Below are 19,622 nucleotides of genomic sequence, written 5' to 3' on the forward strand. Positions count from 1 at the left end.
AATGATAATTCCTTCTATATATAACTTATATAAGTGCTTGAAATATAATATATAATCTTTTTTATATAAATGTATCAAAAATATGCAACATTACACGTTATGTTTAAAGAAATATTCAGTAAGAAAATGCTCGCTGGAGAAATTCCTCAATTCTTCTACACAAATCGTTCACTCAGAAGCATAAAAAATAAAAACTATGTTCTTGCGCTCTCCATTGCAAAATTGATATAAATTTAACATAACAGCGGAGAACGGAGAGAGTTTAATCAGAGAGTAAAAGAGAATATAAAAATATTTTCGTCTGCAAGCCAAGAACATAACATACTAACAGGAGTGCAAGGCTGATAAAAAAAAACGAAGCAGAAACAAAATTGACGATATTAAGTACAACACTCATTAAAAACAATAAAAGCCAACAGTATAATGTTATTGCCATTTTTTGAGTATTCGAGTGTGCATGACCGACTAGCACTGTCAAAGTGAAGATGCAAAACAATCAAACCAGCCTCTTTAACAGTATGTTGGTGGTTGGCAAAGGCGCGAGGTGTGATTAATAATGAGATGAAATGAAAGCAAAAAAATAAATAAATCATTGAAAATATTAAAAAATATTCAAAATTTACCAATGAATTTAAAAATAAAGATTTTAAATATTTTGAAACAAATTGTAACCGAAAGTGAAAATGTTAAGTGGAATATTTCCAGCAACCGTTAAATGAACAAACAAGGAAACAACGATTTTAAAGTTGAAGCTTGCAAGTGTGGCCTTGGAATGTTTCTTTTTCTATTTTGGGCAAAAATATATATAAAATATATTTCGGAACGTAAAAAATATGAAATTACTATAAAATGAAAATAAAATTATTATTAAAATTCTGTTACCTTTTAAAATATGGGTTGAAATATATAAACACCAAATTTAAGAAACGTTCGAACTAATCTGTAAGCACATCTTAAAGGGATATGTATATGACAACAAAAAAATATGTTGATGAAATTTTTCGCGCATTACAATCACGTTACGGATTTTTATATGGCGTGTTCCCGTCGTTACTTCTTTTCTTTAATCCATTCCATCGATTTTCAAAGATTATTGCTTATGTGTTTTACACGCTCGAGTTTAACTAAAAGCAGCGCGGCTATAAAACAGCTTTTAACTTTCTTTCTTAATTTTGTTTAATCCTTCATTTAATCATATACCTATGATTTTGAAAATTATTATTATTAGTTTTTTCCCTAATATTTTATTGCCACAACCTGATTTGTACTATTACTTATTTTTGGTTTTCTATCTTTCTCTTTCACGCGAGGGTGACATGTCCATGAAGTAATTCTGTTTAGACGTTTGCGTAGATGTGTGGAATATGTACGTATATACGCATAAAAAAAAATGCTGCAAAATTCCTTAAATCTATAATGAGTGATAAAAATGGTACAAAGTATAATGGTACTAAATTGCTAATATTTATAAAGAAATCAAACTGTTAGATCTTTCGATTTAAAACAAGAACTGAAATTATTTTACAAAGAAACTTAAGAATGGTAACTATAGATACTGGAGAGAAATTTTTTTACACAATTGATCAGAAAAAGATGTTAAAAATTAGCAACAAGGTTTTTCTCCTTAGAAATTATTCAAAGTAAGAACCACTAAATATAATTCTTGAGCGTTTTTAAGCCAGTGCCGCCGTAAGTAAGCTTTATGCCTAATCTAAGTCCCGTGTGATATCGACGCACCTAAAACTTGCCTTGTTAACTTGATCTTAAATTCATTTTTGAGTGTTTATTTTTCGGATCAGTTTTAGATTAGGAAAAGAGTATCTTCATATTTCTTTCACATTCTTAGCAGTTACCGTTTTTCATATTTTCAGCAGATTGCTAAACTAAATTTTCACTCATTATTCAGTCGAACCCCAATATGTCCGGAAATATTGTTGAATTGAACAAAAACAAAACACTCCAAACAACACTGATGATTTGTGATTTGGAAAAATTGTTACCCAATAATAATAATAGTAGATTATTTCCTCAGTTTTAATTGAATGAGAAATATCGCATATTTTCTAAGCTGCCAAATGATTGGTAGTTGACATCTCAATGAAAACCCCTTGCAAAGAGGACGCGGTCACATGACTGCAAAAAGATTTATGTAAATTTTTTATCGATAAACGTCTTAATCTCTCAGTTATTGTGCTATTAACAATTAGGGTTATTATGAGATGCTACATCATTTGTTTAGTTTTATCGAATAGAGTAAATAATATATGTGCTATACTAAGTTTTGACTTTGAATTTAAATTGTTCGCCTTTGGAGGGTCACAGAGTATATCAACTTAACGGAAAGCTTATATCCTTGATGAATTTTGTAAGGATAGGTGGAAAAATTTATTTTACTTCCCCAGATTGGCTGTGATTATAACATATGTTGAGTTGATTCCGGATACCCGCGGCTAAAAGACGACTTATGGCACATTAGTCGTTCTTACTTGTATTCAAAGAAATCGCTTTTACTTTTTCACCGTTCTTTATGAGGTTGTTTTAACATCATAGTTTTTGCCGACATTTTTAAAATATATTAAGTAATAATTTCGCGATGAATAATTTTAATTAGCGGCCAATACACAAATAAAGCAATTTAATAGGTGTAAGCTTATCGGACCGTTCTTGGTGCTGTTCTTCTTTTGATGTCATATGCGTAAATAAAACAGACTTTTTATTTCAAAACATGATTCTGAGTAAAATGCCCGTCCGTCTACCTGGCTATCCGCCTTGTATTCTTGTGTTGAACTTACATGTCGCCTTGACGTGCTGTTTGGTCAAGGAGAAACGCTGTAGAAAATGGTTTAGATCGAATCACTTTTTCGATCCATTCCCATGTTATTTCCATGTTATTAGATCGTGGCCTAATCTAAAATTTTTACTTAATTTTAGCGTAATTATTCAACGAGGTTAAGGTCACCACAAAAATATATACCCAAAGATAAAATTTTTCACGAAAATGTACTAAATTTCATCTTTTTTTCTTTATTTTTGCGATTGTCACTTTCCCATAAAGAAATACCTCTAGTTGACTCACTTTAGTGAAAGTGGCTATATGTAATGTAATGTAATGGTTATCTCCGGAAAGTGCTACTGAGAAAGAGTTTTTTATAGTTTTATTCATAGGTGTTTAAAGAACTCTTCCTACAAAAATTTTTTTAAATCTTTTTTTGAAGCTAAAAAGGGTTCAAATGGGTTAAATTGACGTGCTCGGCTGTCTTTTTTTTTTAATTTTAATTGAGTTTATTATTTCAAGAGTTTAAAAAAACCAGTAAAATTCTTCTATAAAATTTATTGGATTTGTTCAAGCAAGCAATATGTTTTAAAGATTGTCTATTCAACGGAACAAACCTATCTATAAAAGAATAATGATCGCCGTATAACGATCCCTTCGTAATCACAAAGCACTTTGAGTAAACCTCATAGCTTTGAGCGAGAACAGAATGTTAATACACGAAGGCATAATGGGAAACGTTGATATTTCTGAAGGGGCTATAAATTTTTCTTGATTGTTTTTAATTGCTCTAGCATAGATATCGTCAACATAGTGCCAGAAATTTACCTTTTACATACAAAAATTTTACATTAAATTAGATTATATCCACCTCTTTACGTCCGTGAGAGACGGGTGAACTTCCGTGCAACTGACGTTATGACCAGATTTACTAATCATTTTAATTGTACAAAACATCTGATTCGCGACACAAAATTAATTTTAAACTCCTTTTTACGCTCGCATAATGCTGCTTTAATGGTTATCTTTAAATCTTACAACCATTTAGAGCGCATTTACGGTATTTGTATAAGTTTATTTATAATATAGTTTACTTAGAAATCACTAACCAGACTTGGCTCATTTAGCTATTTGCCAATATATATTTTTTAATTAGTTAGATGTTAGGATTGAGCTCTTACTAATTGTGATTGACCTTTTCATCTTTTGTGGCTAATTTTCTCATATCATCTTGTTACCCACGTGATTTTTTAAATTTGAATACTAATGGCGAAAGCCACTTTTCTTTTTCGGGGTTCAAGCTTTTTGGTTTATGTATTTATAACATCTGCGAGACACCCTCTTTCATTTGTTTCAAATCAGGCGAAAGCAGAACAGCTCTAGTTTGCGTTAGTAATGGTTGTTCAGAGTAGTGTTTATAACAGAGAACGGCTGTAAAAGGAGCACAAAACAAATTCCAAAAAGTTCCTTACAAAAGATTGATCGTAAGAACAATTTTTTTTCAAATGATTAAGGTTTAAGTTTTGCCAACAACAAATTTGAAAATATAAAGCTCCTTTTATAAAAACATTATCAACGAAGTAGTTTTTAGAATATGATACAAAACAAAGTTCTGGTTTGCAATCTATTTTAAAATATTATGCTTTTTTCATAGGTAGACTCATACGTTAATATACAAAATGAAAATAAAAAGATGCAAAAGCCCAGAGTCTTTTCATCACTTTTTGTCCTTTAATCATAGGATGAATACCTTATAATGAGTAATTATTAATAATAGTAATCGGTCTGTAAGTACCATTGACGATAACTGAACTGAATGAATTTATGCAAATGACCACAATGTAGCTATATGTTGTTTTTTTAGTTGATGTTAAATTGATTGTAATTTTGCTTAACCGTGCGTGCACACACTTCATCAACTACTTTGCTTGCTGTACAGTAACTCATTATTTACATTCTTTAATTTTTTTTTTTAATTTTCTTATTGACCGTATCATGTTGACTATTTTTAAACAAACGTCGAATTTGTCGCTTATTTCCCCTTAATTTGACGAAAAAAATATCGAAAGACGAAAATCCTATCTGATGCAACTCAAAAGTCTTTCAATTTACATCGCCGATGCGAAAGGTAAAGCAAAAGTTACATAATTAATATTCTGTTTCTCTTTTGTAGTAAAAACACAATTAATTACTTGTAATAGTTCAACTTTATTTATTAGCGGTTTCTTGTTACTAACTGAACAGTTTCTAGTTATCTTCTGTTGTTTGCTTTTTTCTTACCTGCAACTTATAGTTGTATAACTATTTATTAAATTTGCTTTCTTACTTATTAATCGTGGGTTAATAAGATAAGTAAATGTCAAAACAATAGGCAAAACAAGCTTTTCAAAAAATTTTCGAAAAGTGCTTCTTCTATTGACTATTTTGCTTACTCAGTGGCAACGCATAGATTTAGTTTCCTCAACCACCAATATTATTGCAGATACCTTCAGTTTGCTAAATCCCCTTTTTTTGCTAATCCTTCGTAAGTTTCTTTTAATGGATCTGAGTCCTTGGATGATATTCAAACCTCAAATCTCTTTGCGAAATACGTCCGACAAAACTTTTCGACTGCTAATTTCGATTTATCAGCAAACTATCCATATCCGATTACTAATTTGGTTTCAATTCCTAATTTGGTTATTTCTGAAAATAAAGTTTTTGAAGAGTTGAGCTCTCCAAAATATAGTTGTGCATATGGACCTGATGGAATTCCATCATGTGTACTTATATTTTGTGCTGGCGAGCAATGCGATGTTATGTCAAAGATTTTTAACCAGTCCTTGAATTTAGGTGCTTTCACTGGAAGACTAGTTTCCTTACTCCTATTCACAAAGTGGAAGTAGACAATTTATACAGAACTATAGAGGCATTGCCAAGTTGAGTGTCTTGCCTAAATTGTTCGAGCGAATTGTGACTCAGCATTTGGCCTTTGCATTAATTCGTATATTTCTCCACACAAGCATGGCTTTCGGAAAGAAAGATCTACGGTCGCCAATTTGTTGGAATTTATTTGTAATGTTTTCAAAGCGTTTTCTAGTGGCTTTTGCACTGATGTAATATATACTGATTTAAGCAAAGCATTTGAGTTGGTTAACCATAACTTATTTATCTTTAAACTCCAAGTCTTTGGCTTTCCTTTCTATTTAGTAAAATGGACAGGCTCTTATCTGCACAATAGATAATTCAGTGTTTTGTTGAACTTCATCACCTCGGATGAATTCCTCGTGACGTCTGGCGTACCTCACGGCAGCCACTTAGGTCGCATTTTATTTAGTTTATACATTAATCATCACCCAACGGTGATTAATTACAGGCAGATCTTAATGTATGCTGATGATGTGAAACTGTTTTCTTGTTTCTCCGAAGAATCGTAATTACATCACCTTCACAGTGACTTGAATAATCTGGTTGCATGGTGCTCTTTGAATCTTCTGAAACTAAATCTAAACAAATGTAAGAAGATTTCTTTCTCAAGAAGAAGCCAAACATTACTCAGTACTTCATTGATTCTCACAAGTTGGAGGACGTCAATTAAATTTATATAACTGTGGTTCAAAACGCTCAAAATCACTCATGCCACTTAGGTTTTTGCTTATTTTATGCGCTTATAGTTCAATGAAGATTCTAGTTAAGATAGTTTAGTTAAAGTATACAATATCAATGCTACGGTCATGACATTTTATTTCAAAGGGAAATAAAATACCGAATGCAGAAATTTGGCATTTTCGATTAATTATTTACGACAAGGCTTAAATATGTCTTTTTCATAATATTTTTTCGGCCTTTCAATTCCTTCTCACTCTACTAACATTAATGCTATCTCATCTTTTGATCTTAACAAAATACCTAATTCAACTGTGTTTTATATAAATTCATATTCTCACGCTACTAATTTTGAAGAATTAATCTAGACACTATATATTGAATTAATATCACAGAGAGGGGGAGAGAGAGAATTTGTTTTCTTATTAAAAGATGTTAGTAGGGTTCAATTGTCGCGAGAATTCCTACAGAAAAACAAGTGCCAAATTTAAGTTAATGAAATATGATTAATTAAGTTGGGTTTCATTTTGATTAACTGGTTGCATAAGCCGATCATATTGTTTGTTCTCCAAAATGGTTTCGCAAACGCTTAAAAAGCGGTCTTTATTCATGGGATTTTATAATGTTTACGAAAATGTGGTCTTTATTTTTAAAAAAATTTAGTTTTCGTTGCTTTCATCTGTGGCTATAGACTAAGAATGCATTTACAACGTTTTATATGAGTTTCTGCTTCTATATATTGTTTATACCAAGTGTTATGGCATTAGCTAAAACCCGATGCATCTTGCATTTAAATGTAGTTTATTGCAAAATACCACTACATAGAGAACTTGTGCATTCTTAAAATATTACTAATAATAATTTTTAGTAGTGCTCGAAAATTCTCTTAATTCGAAATAGTTCTATTTTACATTCATTTTTCATTCAGGCACAATTAATAGAAATTTAAGTTTGTGGATGGAGTTTCTATTCACTTTCTGCTATCTACTGCACTTTTAAGTTTTATGCTGCAATAACAACAGCTGAAACCAAGCCCATTATGGTTCTGTAATAGTAAATCTGGCAGAGTAACTCATTGCGGATACAATTGCCTTTGTATGAATGCTTGGTTTTCAAATAAGTTCTAGTCAATTTGACTATAAAGTACATTAAGTTCGTAAGACTTTTGATACAATTGATAGGAAGACATACCTAAACTTATGTAAGGTTACGTTGAAGTAACTAAAAACGTTTTTAGTCGTATTCATATGGTCCGTATCCAAATTCTTGATGCTATATCCAGACGGGATGCTACGTCAATGAAATGTCTAGTCTTTGTAAAGTCATAGAGTTCAGCTCAATTTTCAAAAATTTAAATAAACTGCAATATAAAAAGAAGATTGATGTTATATATCAGGTACTCAACCCTTGCTTATCTTATGTTTGCCAGTCGTCGCTTGTACTATGTACATTCGATGTCCTCCTATCGTACGTACCTTTAGATCTCCTAATTGCAGTTCCCCTAATTTAGCAACACTATTACAATTAAATTAGAAATTATCTTTAAATTTATAAAGTCGAGTTTAGCAATTATACATTACATGGTTTTAAAGCGTAAAAAATTATAAAAATGTTTAAATTTATTTAGTTGTAATTTATATTTATCGCATTTTTCTGTGTGTTGATATAATTTTGGTTTTTGTGATTAGCAATTGATTTTCTCGTCAGAAAGCGTCTTTCTAGTTTCTTGCGTGTTGTTCCTTCCAAATATCTGGTTTGGTTCGCGGGGTTCACAGTTTTCTCTTTGTGCACTGTGTTTTTAATATCGTGAAGTTTGCTTGCTTACTAATTTAAGAGACCATTTTTAATGCGTGGCAAACTTTTCTGTTATTTCTTTCTTCACAAACTCTACTTTGTCTGTTGCTGATTGTTTAATAACATCATGTCGAGTCAAAGTAGGTGCTTATTCTGAGCGATCCATCAGTTATTGGCTTTGTTCTTAGGAATTTGGGTTTCGACCTGCTTGCCTCTCTGTCTCACCATCACTTGAGAAACGTAGATTTATTCTTGGTGCTATCTTTCTAATTAAGTAAATGTCGTTAGTATCTTAATAAAGCTAATTAAGTTAAAGTTCGGCCACGTTACTTAGTGAAATAAACGTTAATGTTCCTAACCGTTTCTCCAGTCACTTTATCTTTATTAAGCTTAGCCAACGTCATAGTTATGAGCTGTTTAATCCACTCCAGAAATGATGACTATCACTCATTCTCAATATCGGACTCTTTAAAGTCTGTCAAAATGCGTGTTTGCAATGGCTCAGGGGTTCATTTGCAACTTGGATCTGTGTCAGTTGTTAGTGTGCCTCTGTACTAAATAGGCACATGCTTTTTTCTTTCCTTTCTTATTTGTTTACATATGAATTATTAGTTTTTATTTGCTTTTGTATATATAAGTTAAAAGCGTTTAATAATAATTTTATATATTGATAATAACTAGTGCAAGATTTATTTCTAAGGGTCAATTCGATTCGTTTGCTAATGTTTAATGTGTACATAAATAAATAATTAAAAAGGCAGATAAAGGAATAAACATTAAGTTGCATGGATTATTCAATATTTAAAGCAGTATTGTGTTATTCTTACAACAGAGAAATACGAATGAATGGATGAATTCTAGTTCAATTAACATTCGATCATTAATTTTGCCACGTCTATACAAGGCTTTCTTATACAAGGTTGGTTTCTCAATTCAAGACTTTATTTCTAGCTGAAAAAGTTCGTGGTCATGTGGACGATCATCCGGAGGAACTTGCTTCTCTTAAAAAATTGGGTGATTTCACCTTCTGATTGGTGTGCTTTTTTTTCTCAGTTTGTTTTAAAATTGTAACAATCATTATATTTCTTTCCAAACAAAATCCTGCTAAAATTCTGCCTAGGCAGAACTGAATATGGTGGCATATATCGCTTGACTTGAATTTAGCGATATATAAGGATCTTTTATTATGAAGAATGGATTGCTGTACGACAAGCACGCGGCTTGATATCGTCCAGTGTAACCATTTCAGATCGTATATAACTTTGGCAGTTATATGGGTTGTGAAAAAGCTTGGCTTATTACTCGCATATTATCCTCTTTGTAACATTTCTTCGGATGATTTTACAAATATATTGCCATTCACATAAAATGATTTGAACCTTCAAAGTTTGCCAGATTCCACCTTATTACAATTTTCGTTTGTCCTGGTGTGCGGTCGAAAACTACATGTCTTATAAGCGATATTGCATTTTTAGGCCAACATAAACCCAGTTGTAGCACTAACTCAAGCAGATGGAAAACATCCGGCATGCCCAGATAAAGTCACAAGTGACTAAATTTTTTTTTTTTTTAAAGTTTTTGAGGTTTAATGCTTATTTGTCATAAGGCAAAGAAGACCGAATGTTTAAAGCTGTTTTGTACAATCCTCAAATGAATATAATTTCAAAGGTAAAAACGAACTTTTTCATTTGTTCTGAAAGACGTAGTGCACGTCAAATGGCTAGTAGAATTATAATTTCTTTAAGATCGTCGGTTACTGACCAAAAATCCTTAACTTGCGTTCGTAATTTGGTAACCTTTGTAGACTAAATCGTAAATCTAGTGTTAGTTGGTTAAAACAATACTTTTCAAATTTAACATTAGCTTGAGTGATGTTATCACAACTTTGTTTCGTCGAAAGGAACAATTTTCCAGTGCTTTGTTCTATTGTTTGTTTGCAAATCTTAAGAAGTTACTCCAAGAATAATAATAATAGTAATAATAATTATAATAATAATAATAATATTGATAATAATAATAATAATAAACTTCAAAATTATTGTATAGCATTTTATAAAAAAAAATTGTAACGATCACAAAATCTCGTGTTGGTGTACAGAATAAAGCACAATATGACACATGAATGTTGAGATGAATTGACTACACCCTGTCAATGTAAACCGAATTAGAAAAGTGAATAAAAGTCACAACGAGCTCTCGAGCCATGAGCCATAATTTTCAAGTAAGCTACACAGCTCTTGGCATGTCTGATGAAAACCCCACCAGCTATTCGATGCAATCGATGGCATCGTCCAATCGCGTCGCTCGCAATGTTAATTTCAACGAAGACCTTAACGATTCAGCTTATCCGACACTGTACGATCAATCCAGACGAACCTCAAAATTATTTTTTCAACGGCCACGTTCGATGTCGGCTTGGAGTGATATAAGTCGCAGTAGTATGCGTTTAGATGACAGGTAAATTTATTAACCGTTTTCAATGTATGTACAATTCTTATTGAGCTCCTTCCGATTTTTTTTCGTATTTTTTTTTGTATTAATCGCTGGATCCCAATATATTATTCGCAGTGTTTCTGAAATCATCTTATGTCTAACTCTCCTTGTATTTTCAAGCTTTTTCTATATAACAATATAAGGAACCTCATAGTATGGTACAGCGTTATTAACTGCTTCAGCAAAATGAAATCGTCGTTAGGAAAAACTACTAACTAGAGAAATGTGAGTTCTTAATACTTTGGGGAAATCCCGGCACCACTGCACGGATGTGTGTCATCTTACCATCTTTATTCATCAGATGTTCCTTTTTTCAATTTCATTGCTTGGTTTGTAGTCTTTTAGATATATGTCCTTTCATGTAGACTGGCAAAGAGACGAGTAGTTCTGCTCAGGGATTTGTAGTGATGGACATTTAATAAAACTACTTTTACTTTTCTCTTCTTTGCACACTATCCTTTTGAATTTTTTCGCTTTCTTTGATTTTTTTTCTCCATTAAAATTAGAATTTCTCGTTCAGTTCTCATTAATAAGAAGATTTTCCATTCTTGAAGAGAATTATAGTGTCTCGACGGGGAACCCCACAAAACAAGTAACGTTGTGTCCAAACGTTGCCGCCCAACTTTAAAGTTCTTTTATTTTACTACTTTGTCTTTCACAACAGTAGGAATATTTATTTACAATTATATTTCTTACATGTCGGATTATTTACAATTTATTTTGGCGGTGCTCTCAGCTCAAATGATCTTGCCCGACTAACTCTTCCTTCCACAAATACATTTTTTATATACATTTTTACAAGCACGTTACTATACCTAAATTTATGGTTGTATTTCTAATCCCAGCCTGCTTTTTCTCTAATCGTTTTCACCGGCTTGCTGCTGCATGAGGCGCCTGCGAATGCTTATTTGGTTTTTCCTTCTTTAGCAAATTTATTATTAGGGAAAATTACGTAGCTGAAATTAACTGGATTTGGGATTTTCGTAACAATATGTTTAAGTACTAAGAAAAGAAATTGGTGGAAAACAGTGTGTGAAGTTGCTCTGCGATAAACAGAAGTCAAAAATTAAATCTAAAATTAAAAAAATTTGTTATTTTTAGAAATGCCAATTTTTGCGTGATTGATGAGTAATTAAACAAATCGTGCAATTTTCATCCAACAAATCAGTCTTTTTGTTAACAACTAATATTTAAATCAACTTACCAAAAAGTTCTTTCCAAGAAGACGTTATTTTGAAGATATTGAAAAGAAAGCAAATGAGAAACATGAAAGTCCAAAAATTAATGTGTTTTCCTATTATAATTAATTTTTTATCTACCCTTCTGTTTTTCAAAAGATAAAAAAATTTGGTCTTTTGCTTATTACTCAGAAACTACAGTAAACGCATCAACAAACATTTAAATGTAAATTAAGTGTGCCTACGAAAATATTAAAAAAATTCCACGACTGCCGAATATCAAAATTTAAGATTTTTTGAATACTCTTATAACGCACAGAATCAAGCATCAAAATTCAATAAGGTACATAAATTGTTGGCTAGTTCGATATTTGGTATGGAATTCATCACGCCCGCCTGTTCGCCTATTCGTTTGTCCATTCATGTTAGTCCGTCCACCTATCCGTACGACTAGGTGGGACTAATCTGTGATACACATTCGCCCGTTCGAAAAAAGTAGATAACAGCTTTAAACTTGCAAAAGAGGTGGGAAATGATCCAAATAGATCATAGAACACGATTACAACACTCGAATGTCTATAAAGCCAAAATTTAAAACATCTTGGTTTTTTATGCCTTTTATTCGTTGCTCAGAAATTACAACGGCTGTACCATAACAATTTCAGCAAAATGGTTCTACAAAAATGGAAAAAATCCGTCACACCCACCCAATGGTATGGAGTATGCGAAATTTTGTTTTCCTTTTTTTTGAATCTTTAAGTGGCGGTGGGTACAAAATATTCGATTACAACCGTGATTATAATTCAAGAACGTGTGCACTAAACCCAACACATAATCGGAAATTTTTGGTATTTAACTTTAATATTTTAAATAATACCATAGAAAAGAAGAAGTGGTAGACGATTCATTACGTATATAAATTGCTCCTCTCTTAGGACTTTGGATTTTAAAGTTTCCAATGCGCAGCCTTTTTCGCTTTACGTCTTTATCATGGGCTAACAAGTCCAATTGTGGCAGCAATATAAAAAATAAACGTAAGCATTTATTTCGAGAAAGTTCCAGTGTACAAAATGGTTGCGTAAACCACTAATGGGTTTGACATCAGAGAGAAAAGTTTGGTAGTATCATATCACATGATTTTAGTAGATAGTTGTTACCACTAGTAGATAGTTGTTACCACTATTTGCTAAATTTTCCTTTGAATAAATTGTGTCACGAAACTTATTGCGTATACTTCACTGTTGATAAAATTATGTCTAAATTGAAATCATCCAATTCACTAATGATGTTGCTATAGGCCTCTCTGTTAGCTTTAGTTAATGTAACTCCCAAGAAAAATGCTGTCTTTAATTGGTGGGACGTGGCTGAAAGATGTTGTCTGATATAAACTGATATTGAATATGTTCATGGTGCTTTCTTAAGAAATGCGAATTTCTGTTTGGTTTTGCGTTCTATTACATTGTGTTGCCCTGCAAAGCTTACCTTTTGTGACTCACTTCTTTCCGCGAATTGGTTTTTGCATATCTTACTTGTCTTATGATGACCTATATCTGGTAGTAAAATTGGTCTGCTCACATTTGACTTTTTAAGTTTTAAATTAATTTTTGATAATATACTCATCATTTTAGCTCCGTTTAGTTGTTACACATTGTATATTCAATTTTTTTATACATATTTCATTTTCGTTTGGTTCTGCTGCTTTGTGGTTTTTTCATTGTATTGTGTACAGTGGCGAGAGGGCATTTTTCCAATTTACTGGCGCTGAGTTCTGCACTTCTGCAAAAAGTGAAGGAAAAAAAGCGTATCTTTTACTTCACTAAAAGATAAACCGTTCTGGACTCTGGTGCTGTTTAGGCCCCTACTCTGTGGGGATTGTCTAACTCGCCAGGGGGCGTAGTACGCTTAAAGTGGCTTGGGCCACCGTGGGGTTAAGCCTTTCGGGCAGGAACCCACTTTAAACTCTTGCCACAAATTCACTAAAAGATATTGTTAAAAATTAACCTACCATGTCGTGACGTTCACCACAATTAATTAAGAATTAACTCAAATAGCTGTTCTCCAAGCTTTCTTATATGTTCCGTCCTCAATGTTACTCCTTCATATTTCAATTGTCAGTTTTGGTTTCAACGGTTTAAAAGTAAGGATTTTTATGTCATTGACAAAAAACGTTCTGGGGATCAAACAAGTTTAAGGACCATGAGTTGCAAGACTTATTAGCCGAAAACCCAGCTCCAATTCTCGAAGAACTTTCGAACTGTTTAGCAGTTAACGAATCAACTGTTTCTAAACGTTTACAAGGGAACGATATTTATTGAAAGTGCTGTTTCTAGCCTTTTCAACAGGGCAGTGTCATTGCGAGCCAGGCAAAAGAAGAAGAATTCTCGGTGTCGTGTTATGACTAACGATGGAAAGTGGATCGCGACGGTCACAAGTGCAAAAAGGCATGGGTTAGTCCAGGAGAACCATCCATATCGACACCGAAGCAATATTAATGGCAACAAGGTTTTGCTATGGATATGGTGGGATTAGCAAGGCGTAGTGCATTACGAGGTGCTAAAACCGAATGAAACTGTTAATGTATATTTTTGTCGACGTTAATTAAATAAATCAAACGGTATATTGCTGCAAAAAAAACACTAATAGTGGCTAAAACGGCTACTTCACGAATTGACTCAAATGCCATTTTGGCCACTTGTTGGAATTGTTCTCAACTATACACTGTTGCAGCACGATGCAGAAAGGCCTGTCTCACCCCGTGTACTCACGAGACATGATGCTACCTAGTTACCGCTTGTTCAGATCGACGCAGCATGGCTTGGCTGGATACGCAAAAATAGGTTCTTACGACATGATATAGCTATATTGCTAGATATATCTTTTAGAAAATGATTGAAAAATTTGGTTAATATTTCCTGCACCTTTCTCAATAAATGCCTGTTCCAAATGATAAAATGGCCAAAACTTCCGCAAGCACTTAATTTGCATTGGAAATAACGCATTTATAATATAATAACAATATAACGTCATTTTACGAATGTACAAAATTATTTTAAACATTCTGCTTCATTTACAAAGAAAAGAAAATCTAGTCATTTGTAACTTTGTGTAGTCACGACCGATTCTCCCATTTTTGCACCTAAATATTGCAAAATTTGAGCTTTATAATTTATGAGTAAAGAGCAAATATCGTCCACGTGTCTGTCAGCAATACACTCCACACAGACAAACAAAGGGATCAGGAACATATATATTTTATAGGATTTCTGAAGCTTCCTTTTGGGTGCTGCAAATATTATGACAAAATGTGTATTAATTTATTTATTTATTTATTATAATTATTTGCTCAGAGAGAGACGCAGTGAAAAAAAAAATTCGTAAATAAATAATAAGAAAGAAAAAAGCATGTACACAACAGAGGTACACCCACAACCGGCACAGATCCAAGTTGCAAGTGAACCCCTAAGCTATTTCAAACATACAAAAGCTTGGCAACCGATATCAGTAAACAAAATCAGTTAATTTTCGAATCATAGTGATAGTAAGTCAGTTTAAAAACGACATAGGCAACTCGCGCGTATTTAAGATAGTTGTTTTGATAGACTTTAAATAGTCCGATATTGAGATTAAATGATAGATATAATTTTTTTCTGCAAACAACTCTGAACGGATTCAGCAGTTCGTAAGTATTTACATTGACTAAGCTTAATGAAGAGAAAGTGCCTAGAGAAGCGATTAGAAACGTTAAAGTTTATCTCACCAATCGATAGTATTATTTTTCAATTTAATTAAGAAGGAAAAAACCTATTTTCAAAAGAAGGCAGAGAGGCAAGTGGGCCTCTTTCTCAATGAATAAGGAAAAACAGCGAGAATTGCTTTTGAATGGATTCAATGGAATCTACATAACACTTTTAAGAAGGAGACCACAACAGAGACGTACTCAAGTATTGGTCTAACTCAGCAAATGTGTAGCCTTTTTGCTATGTAAGAATCGTTAAACTCTTTGGAGTACCTCTTATACGCCTCATCCGTTAGTGGTGTGTAGCCTTTTTGCTATGTAAGAATCGTTAAACTCTTTGGAGTACCTCTTATACGCCTCATCCGTTAGTGGTGGGTATAATAAATAAGAACTCAGAGATAGAGTAAAATAAAATAAAAGATAAAATTGTCTAACACAATTCTTATTTTTGTACGAAATTACTTTTATGGGTCAATTTTCATCACCACATAACAAAACTTAGACTTTTCTGCTCTACCATTAATTTTCGTGAAAATCCTTATTAGCCCTCCTCCTTCCATCCTCCATAGCTGGTCGAAGCCCATATCCGTTTTTCATATTTGGAATAACTTTGATTTGCTACAACCAGTAAAGAAGATTTTATATTTTCCAACTTTTTAAAATGTAAAAGCAGTTTCTCTCCCTGCAATAAAACGCGCCTGCGTCTATATTCTGAGCGCTATCTTTATGTGATAAACCTTATCATCACTGTCAATAACAGTTATGAAATTTAACAGATACCAGTAACATTGATTGATATGTCCACAAGGTTATAAAAGAAGCCTAAGGAAATTAATCTTGCGACGATTCGCCTGTTTTATCCTTTGGTATCATGCCCATCTAGTAGTATATTATACATTGCAGTCATTTTTTAATTGTCCAAATGCAAGTTTGCCATGTCTAATGATTTTTGCAGGCAATGCTTTTTGCATGATTCAAAGCAACTACTAAGCCAAAAAAAAAACCTCTTTGAAAGATTTGCAGTGGTCTAAGTATAGAAAATCTGTGAATATTCCAATACTTGACAATTGAAGGATTTTTCTCGATCATGTACCACCAAATAGAAGAAAAGTAGCATTATATGCAATACTGAAAATATAGTACTTAAAATAGTACATGATCCAAAACTTTGTCGGATTTCTTTAAAGATGAAATTAAATCATTAATAAGTAGGCATTGTCCAATTATTTAGACAAAAAATCAAAAAAGCCATTTGTACTTTCACCAAAAAAAGGGGGCAGCAACGACACGTTATTGTCTATATACTTACTTAAATAGAATAGTCTTTTTCTTTATGAAACCTCACATTGAAAATGTATGAAAGAATGGCAATTGATAAAATATCTAACTTCTGCGATAACGTTTTCGCGATTACGTCTTCCATTGTACGAACTACAAACATGTTTTTGAAGAATAGCTATTGGCGGTCCTAATAAAACGGAAAATGTGAAATGAAACCTGTTTATAATATTTGACTTAAACACTACAATTTATTCTCCGCGTTTGACGCGTTGCATATTTTTGTCATTCAAATTTTTTAATCATTTTATTAATAGTACATTGAAGTATTTGTATTTATTGCACGTTTGTATTTCTTTGCAGGTGAGTGCTATGAAAAGATTTCACATTCTTAAACCTCTTCAAAGGTGAGGGGATTGTTTACAAGCACAATTAGCGAAAGGTAAGAGAAAGGTAAGAGGTTTAGTTCCTTAATTTGTGAAAAAGAGCAAAATTGCTTAAATTTTATTATAGTAAATGCCATCTTTGCAGTTGACGCCACTGGAGGCATGAAGCCGAGTCGCCTTAATTGTCCCTGTTTCGTGTCACATACCCTACTCAAACTGTTTCTGTGTACAAATATTTGGTGTATTTACAATGCAGTGTCATTTTCATTCCGTTTGTACCTCTTCCTTAATGTTGTATAGGAATGCTGTTTTATGTAAATGTCCGGAACAACACCGAGTTTCTCGTCATTCTAAGTTAATTAATCGCGAACTTTCAACGATAAAAGCGTCTGCGAATAAAAAGAGACAAGCTTTTTAACGTATTTGTAAGCGCATTTTTTATAAGTATTAAAATCTAAATACTGTAGTTTCAAAGGGACCAAAATCGATCTTTTGTGATTCAAAGTTAGTGACTTATTACGACATTAAGACATAATGCTTGGTTATGAGCAAGAAATGGTAGATCATTCTTCTCACTCTTTCTTACGTCTTTTCCTCAAGTAGAAGTTGATCATTTGGTAAATATGTGTGAATTATTGGGCCATTTATGGTATCGGATTGCTAAAAACTGTGGTCCAGCAAACTGTATCCAATTAATTAATTCAGACTTGCTAAAACTTCATGAAACCAAATTATGACTTTTCTGTGTACAGTTATCGAGGAAATATGTGCAACGCAGAAAGAGGAGTTGTATGTACATCTAAATCGATTTAAGAAATTTACACGTTAAAATTTGGCAATGGGCAAATAAGCCATAATAAGCCATAATTGTGTTAAAGAATGCATAGTCCACCCGCGCAAGTCGTGACTTTGCTAAACTTGGCATTTTTCCAACTTCATGGAATAATCTATTGATGCGTCTTGCCCGGCTTTCGCTTAAGCGCAGTAAATTTCTTTTTATTTGTCATCATTCGATTTCGATTAGTTGAGGGATTGACTCGTCCCAATTTAATTTAAGTAACTACAGTTCTTGTAACAAAATTTTAACAACAGATTGAACAACTAGGACCTAGTGGATCGAACACTCCCTATAACTGATGAAATATTTAGTTCAGTAACAAATATATTCGTCATTTTATTCAGAAAGTGAAATACACAACCCAATGGGGAATGCAATTACTTTAAACTTTGAATTTTTTGAATTTATATATTTATTTACATTTAAATGAAAAGAAGTAAATAGGCACTTATGTAACAAATGGAAATATATACAAAAAATATATTGACATAACTGCAGAATTAATTAAAAGTTGTGAAAGTCTTGTGGGGACTTAATCTTTTTACATTACGAAAACCACTAAGAGCAAAAAGGAAGGCTTATACGCTCCTAGGAGGGAGGTAGCCGGCACAGCCGGCAATATCAACTTAAAGTGAACCTCTAAGTCGATGCAAAGGTTGGCGACCGACAAAAATGAGTTAAAAGTTAATTTGAAAATGACGTAGGCAAGAAGCGAGTATTAAGAAGAATTGACAAAGAGATTAAATTTCATGTATCATTTAGACTCCTTCAAAGGACCCTAAATAAAATTTTTTAGAGAGTCATGTTGATCACCTGAATTATGTGACTTCGACAGCTACATTCCATGAGTTGCATTTTAAAAAGATTTCATTTCATTTTATTGTATTATTATTACATAAATATCTAACATAATTAGATCATAATAGATCATAACTACATACATTAACACAAGTATACATAGTTAGTTCGCTAATGCTTTCTATATGTATCCAAATTTAATTTATTAACTATGAACCGAAGTTATTTAAGATATTTATTTATTTTATTTATTTATGTGATTTATTTATACATAGGATTGAACTAAGAGAATTACAATCGAATTCAGTGTATCGTAATAAAAAATCTCATATGGTTTTAAAACTAGTATACAGTAAAAACGAAGAAAAAAAGAAGGATAATAATGACAAAGTAAGTTTAAAATAAAATTAAAAAGTTAAAAATAATAACTCATTTATAAATAAATAAAAAGAAAGAAAAAAAGAAAAAAACATGTGCGCAGCTAGACGCATAGACGCCCGCCACATGAACAGATCCAGGTTCCAGAACTCCTAAACCATCGCAAACATGCATAAGCTTGGTAACCAACACCTTAGCAAGACAATATTATTTTAAATAAAAAATTAGATATTAAGATTAAAATGTTAGTTTAAGTACGACATAGGTAAATCGCACATATTAAGCAAAGTTGCTTTAATGGCTTTGAAGAGTGTGATAATGAGAACAAGTGATTGACATCATTTAGGTTTCTGCAAACAACTCTTAGTGGGTTAAACAGCTCATA

At 32.4% G+C, this 19,622-nt stretch overlaps 1 protein-coding gene across 6 annotated transcripts in view; it reads left to right on the top strand.

Annotated features, from left to right (window-relative positions):
- The first annotated feature begins 547 nt into the window (after window positions 1-547).
- Window positions 548-19,622, top strand: part of LOC119638670 — a 29,464-nt gene continuing 10,389 nt past the window's right edge. Inside the window, exons 1-4 of one of the 6 annotated variants that reach the window (XM_038035603.1) lie at window positions 548-942; window positions 1,311-1,447; window positions 10,199-10,609; window positions 19,135-19,268. In XM_038035603.1, the coding sequence (XP_037891531.1) occupies window positions 10,356-10,609; window positions 19,135-19,264 (384 nt within the window). In that variant the 5' untranslated portion in view covers window positions 548-942; window positions 1,311-1,447; window positions 10,199-10,355 and the 3' untranslated portion in view covers window positions 19,265-19,268. Of the gene's footprint in view, window positions 943-1,310; window positions 1,448-1,467; window positions 1,543-4,842; window positions 4,902-10,198; window positions 10,610-17,200; window positions 17,648-19,134; window positions 19,269-19,622 lie in introns of those variants that run through there. The other 5 variants (XM_038035604.1, XM_038035602.1, XM_038035605.1 and 2 more) reach the window with 5 other exon arrangements.

Source organism: Glossina fuscipes, unplaced genomic scaffold (genome assembly GCF_014805625.2).
Source record: "Glossina fuscipes isolate IAEA_lab_2018 unplaced genomic scaffold, Yale_Gfus_2 106, whole genome shotgun sequence".
Classification (NCBI taxonomy): Eukaryota; Metazoa; Arthropoda; class Insecta; order Diptera; family Glossinidae; genus Glossina; species Glossina fuscipes.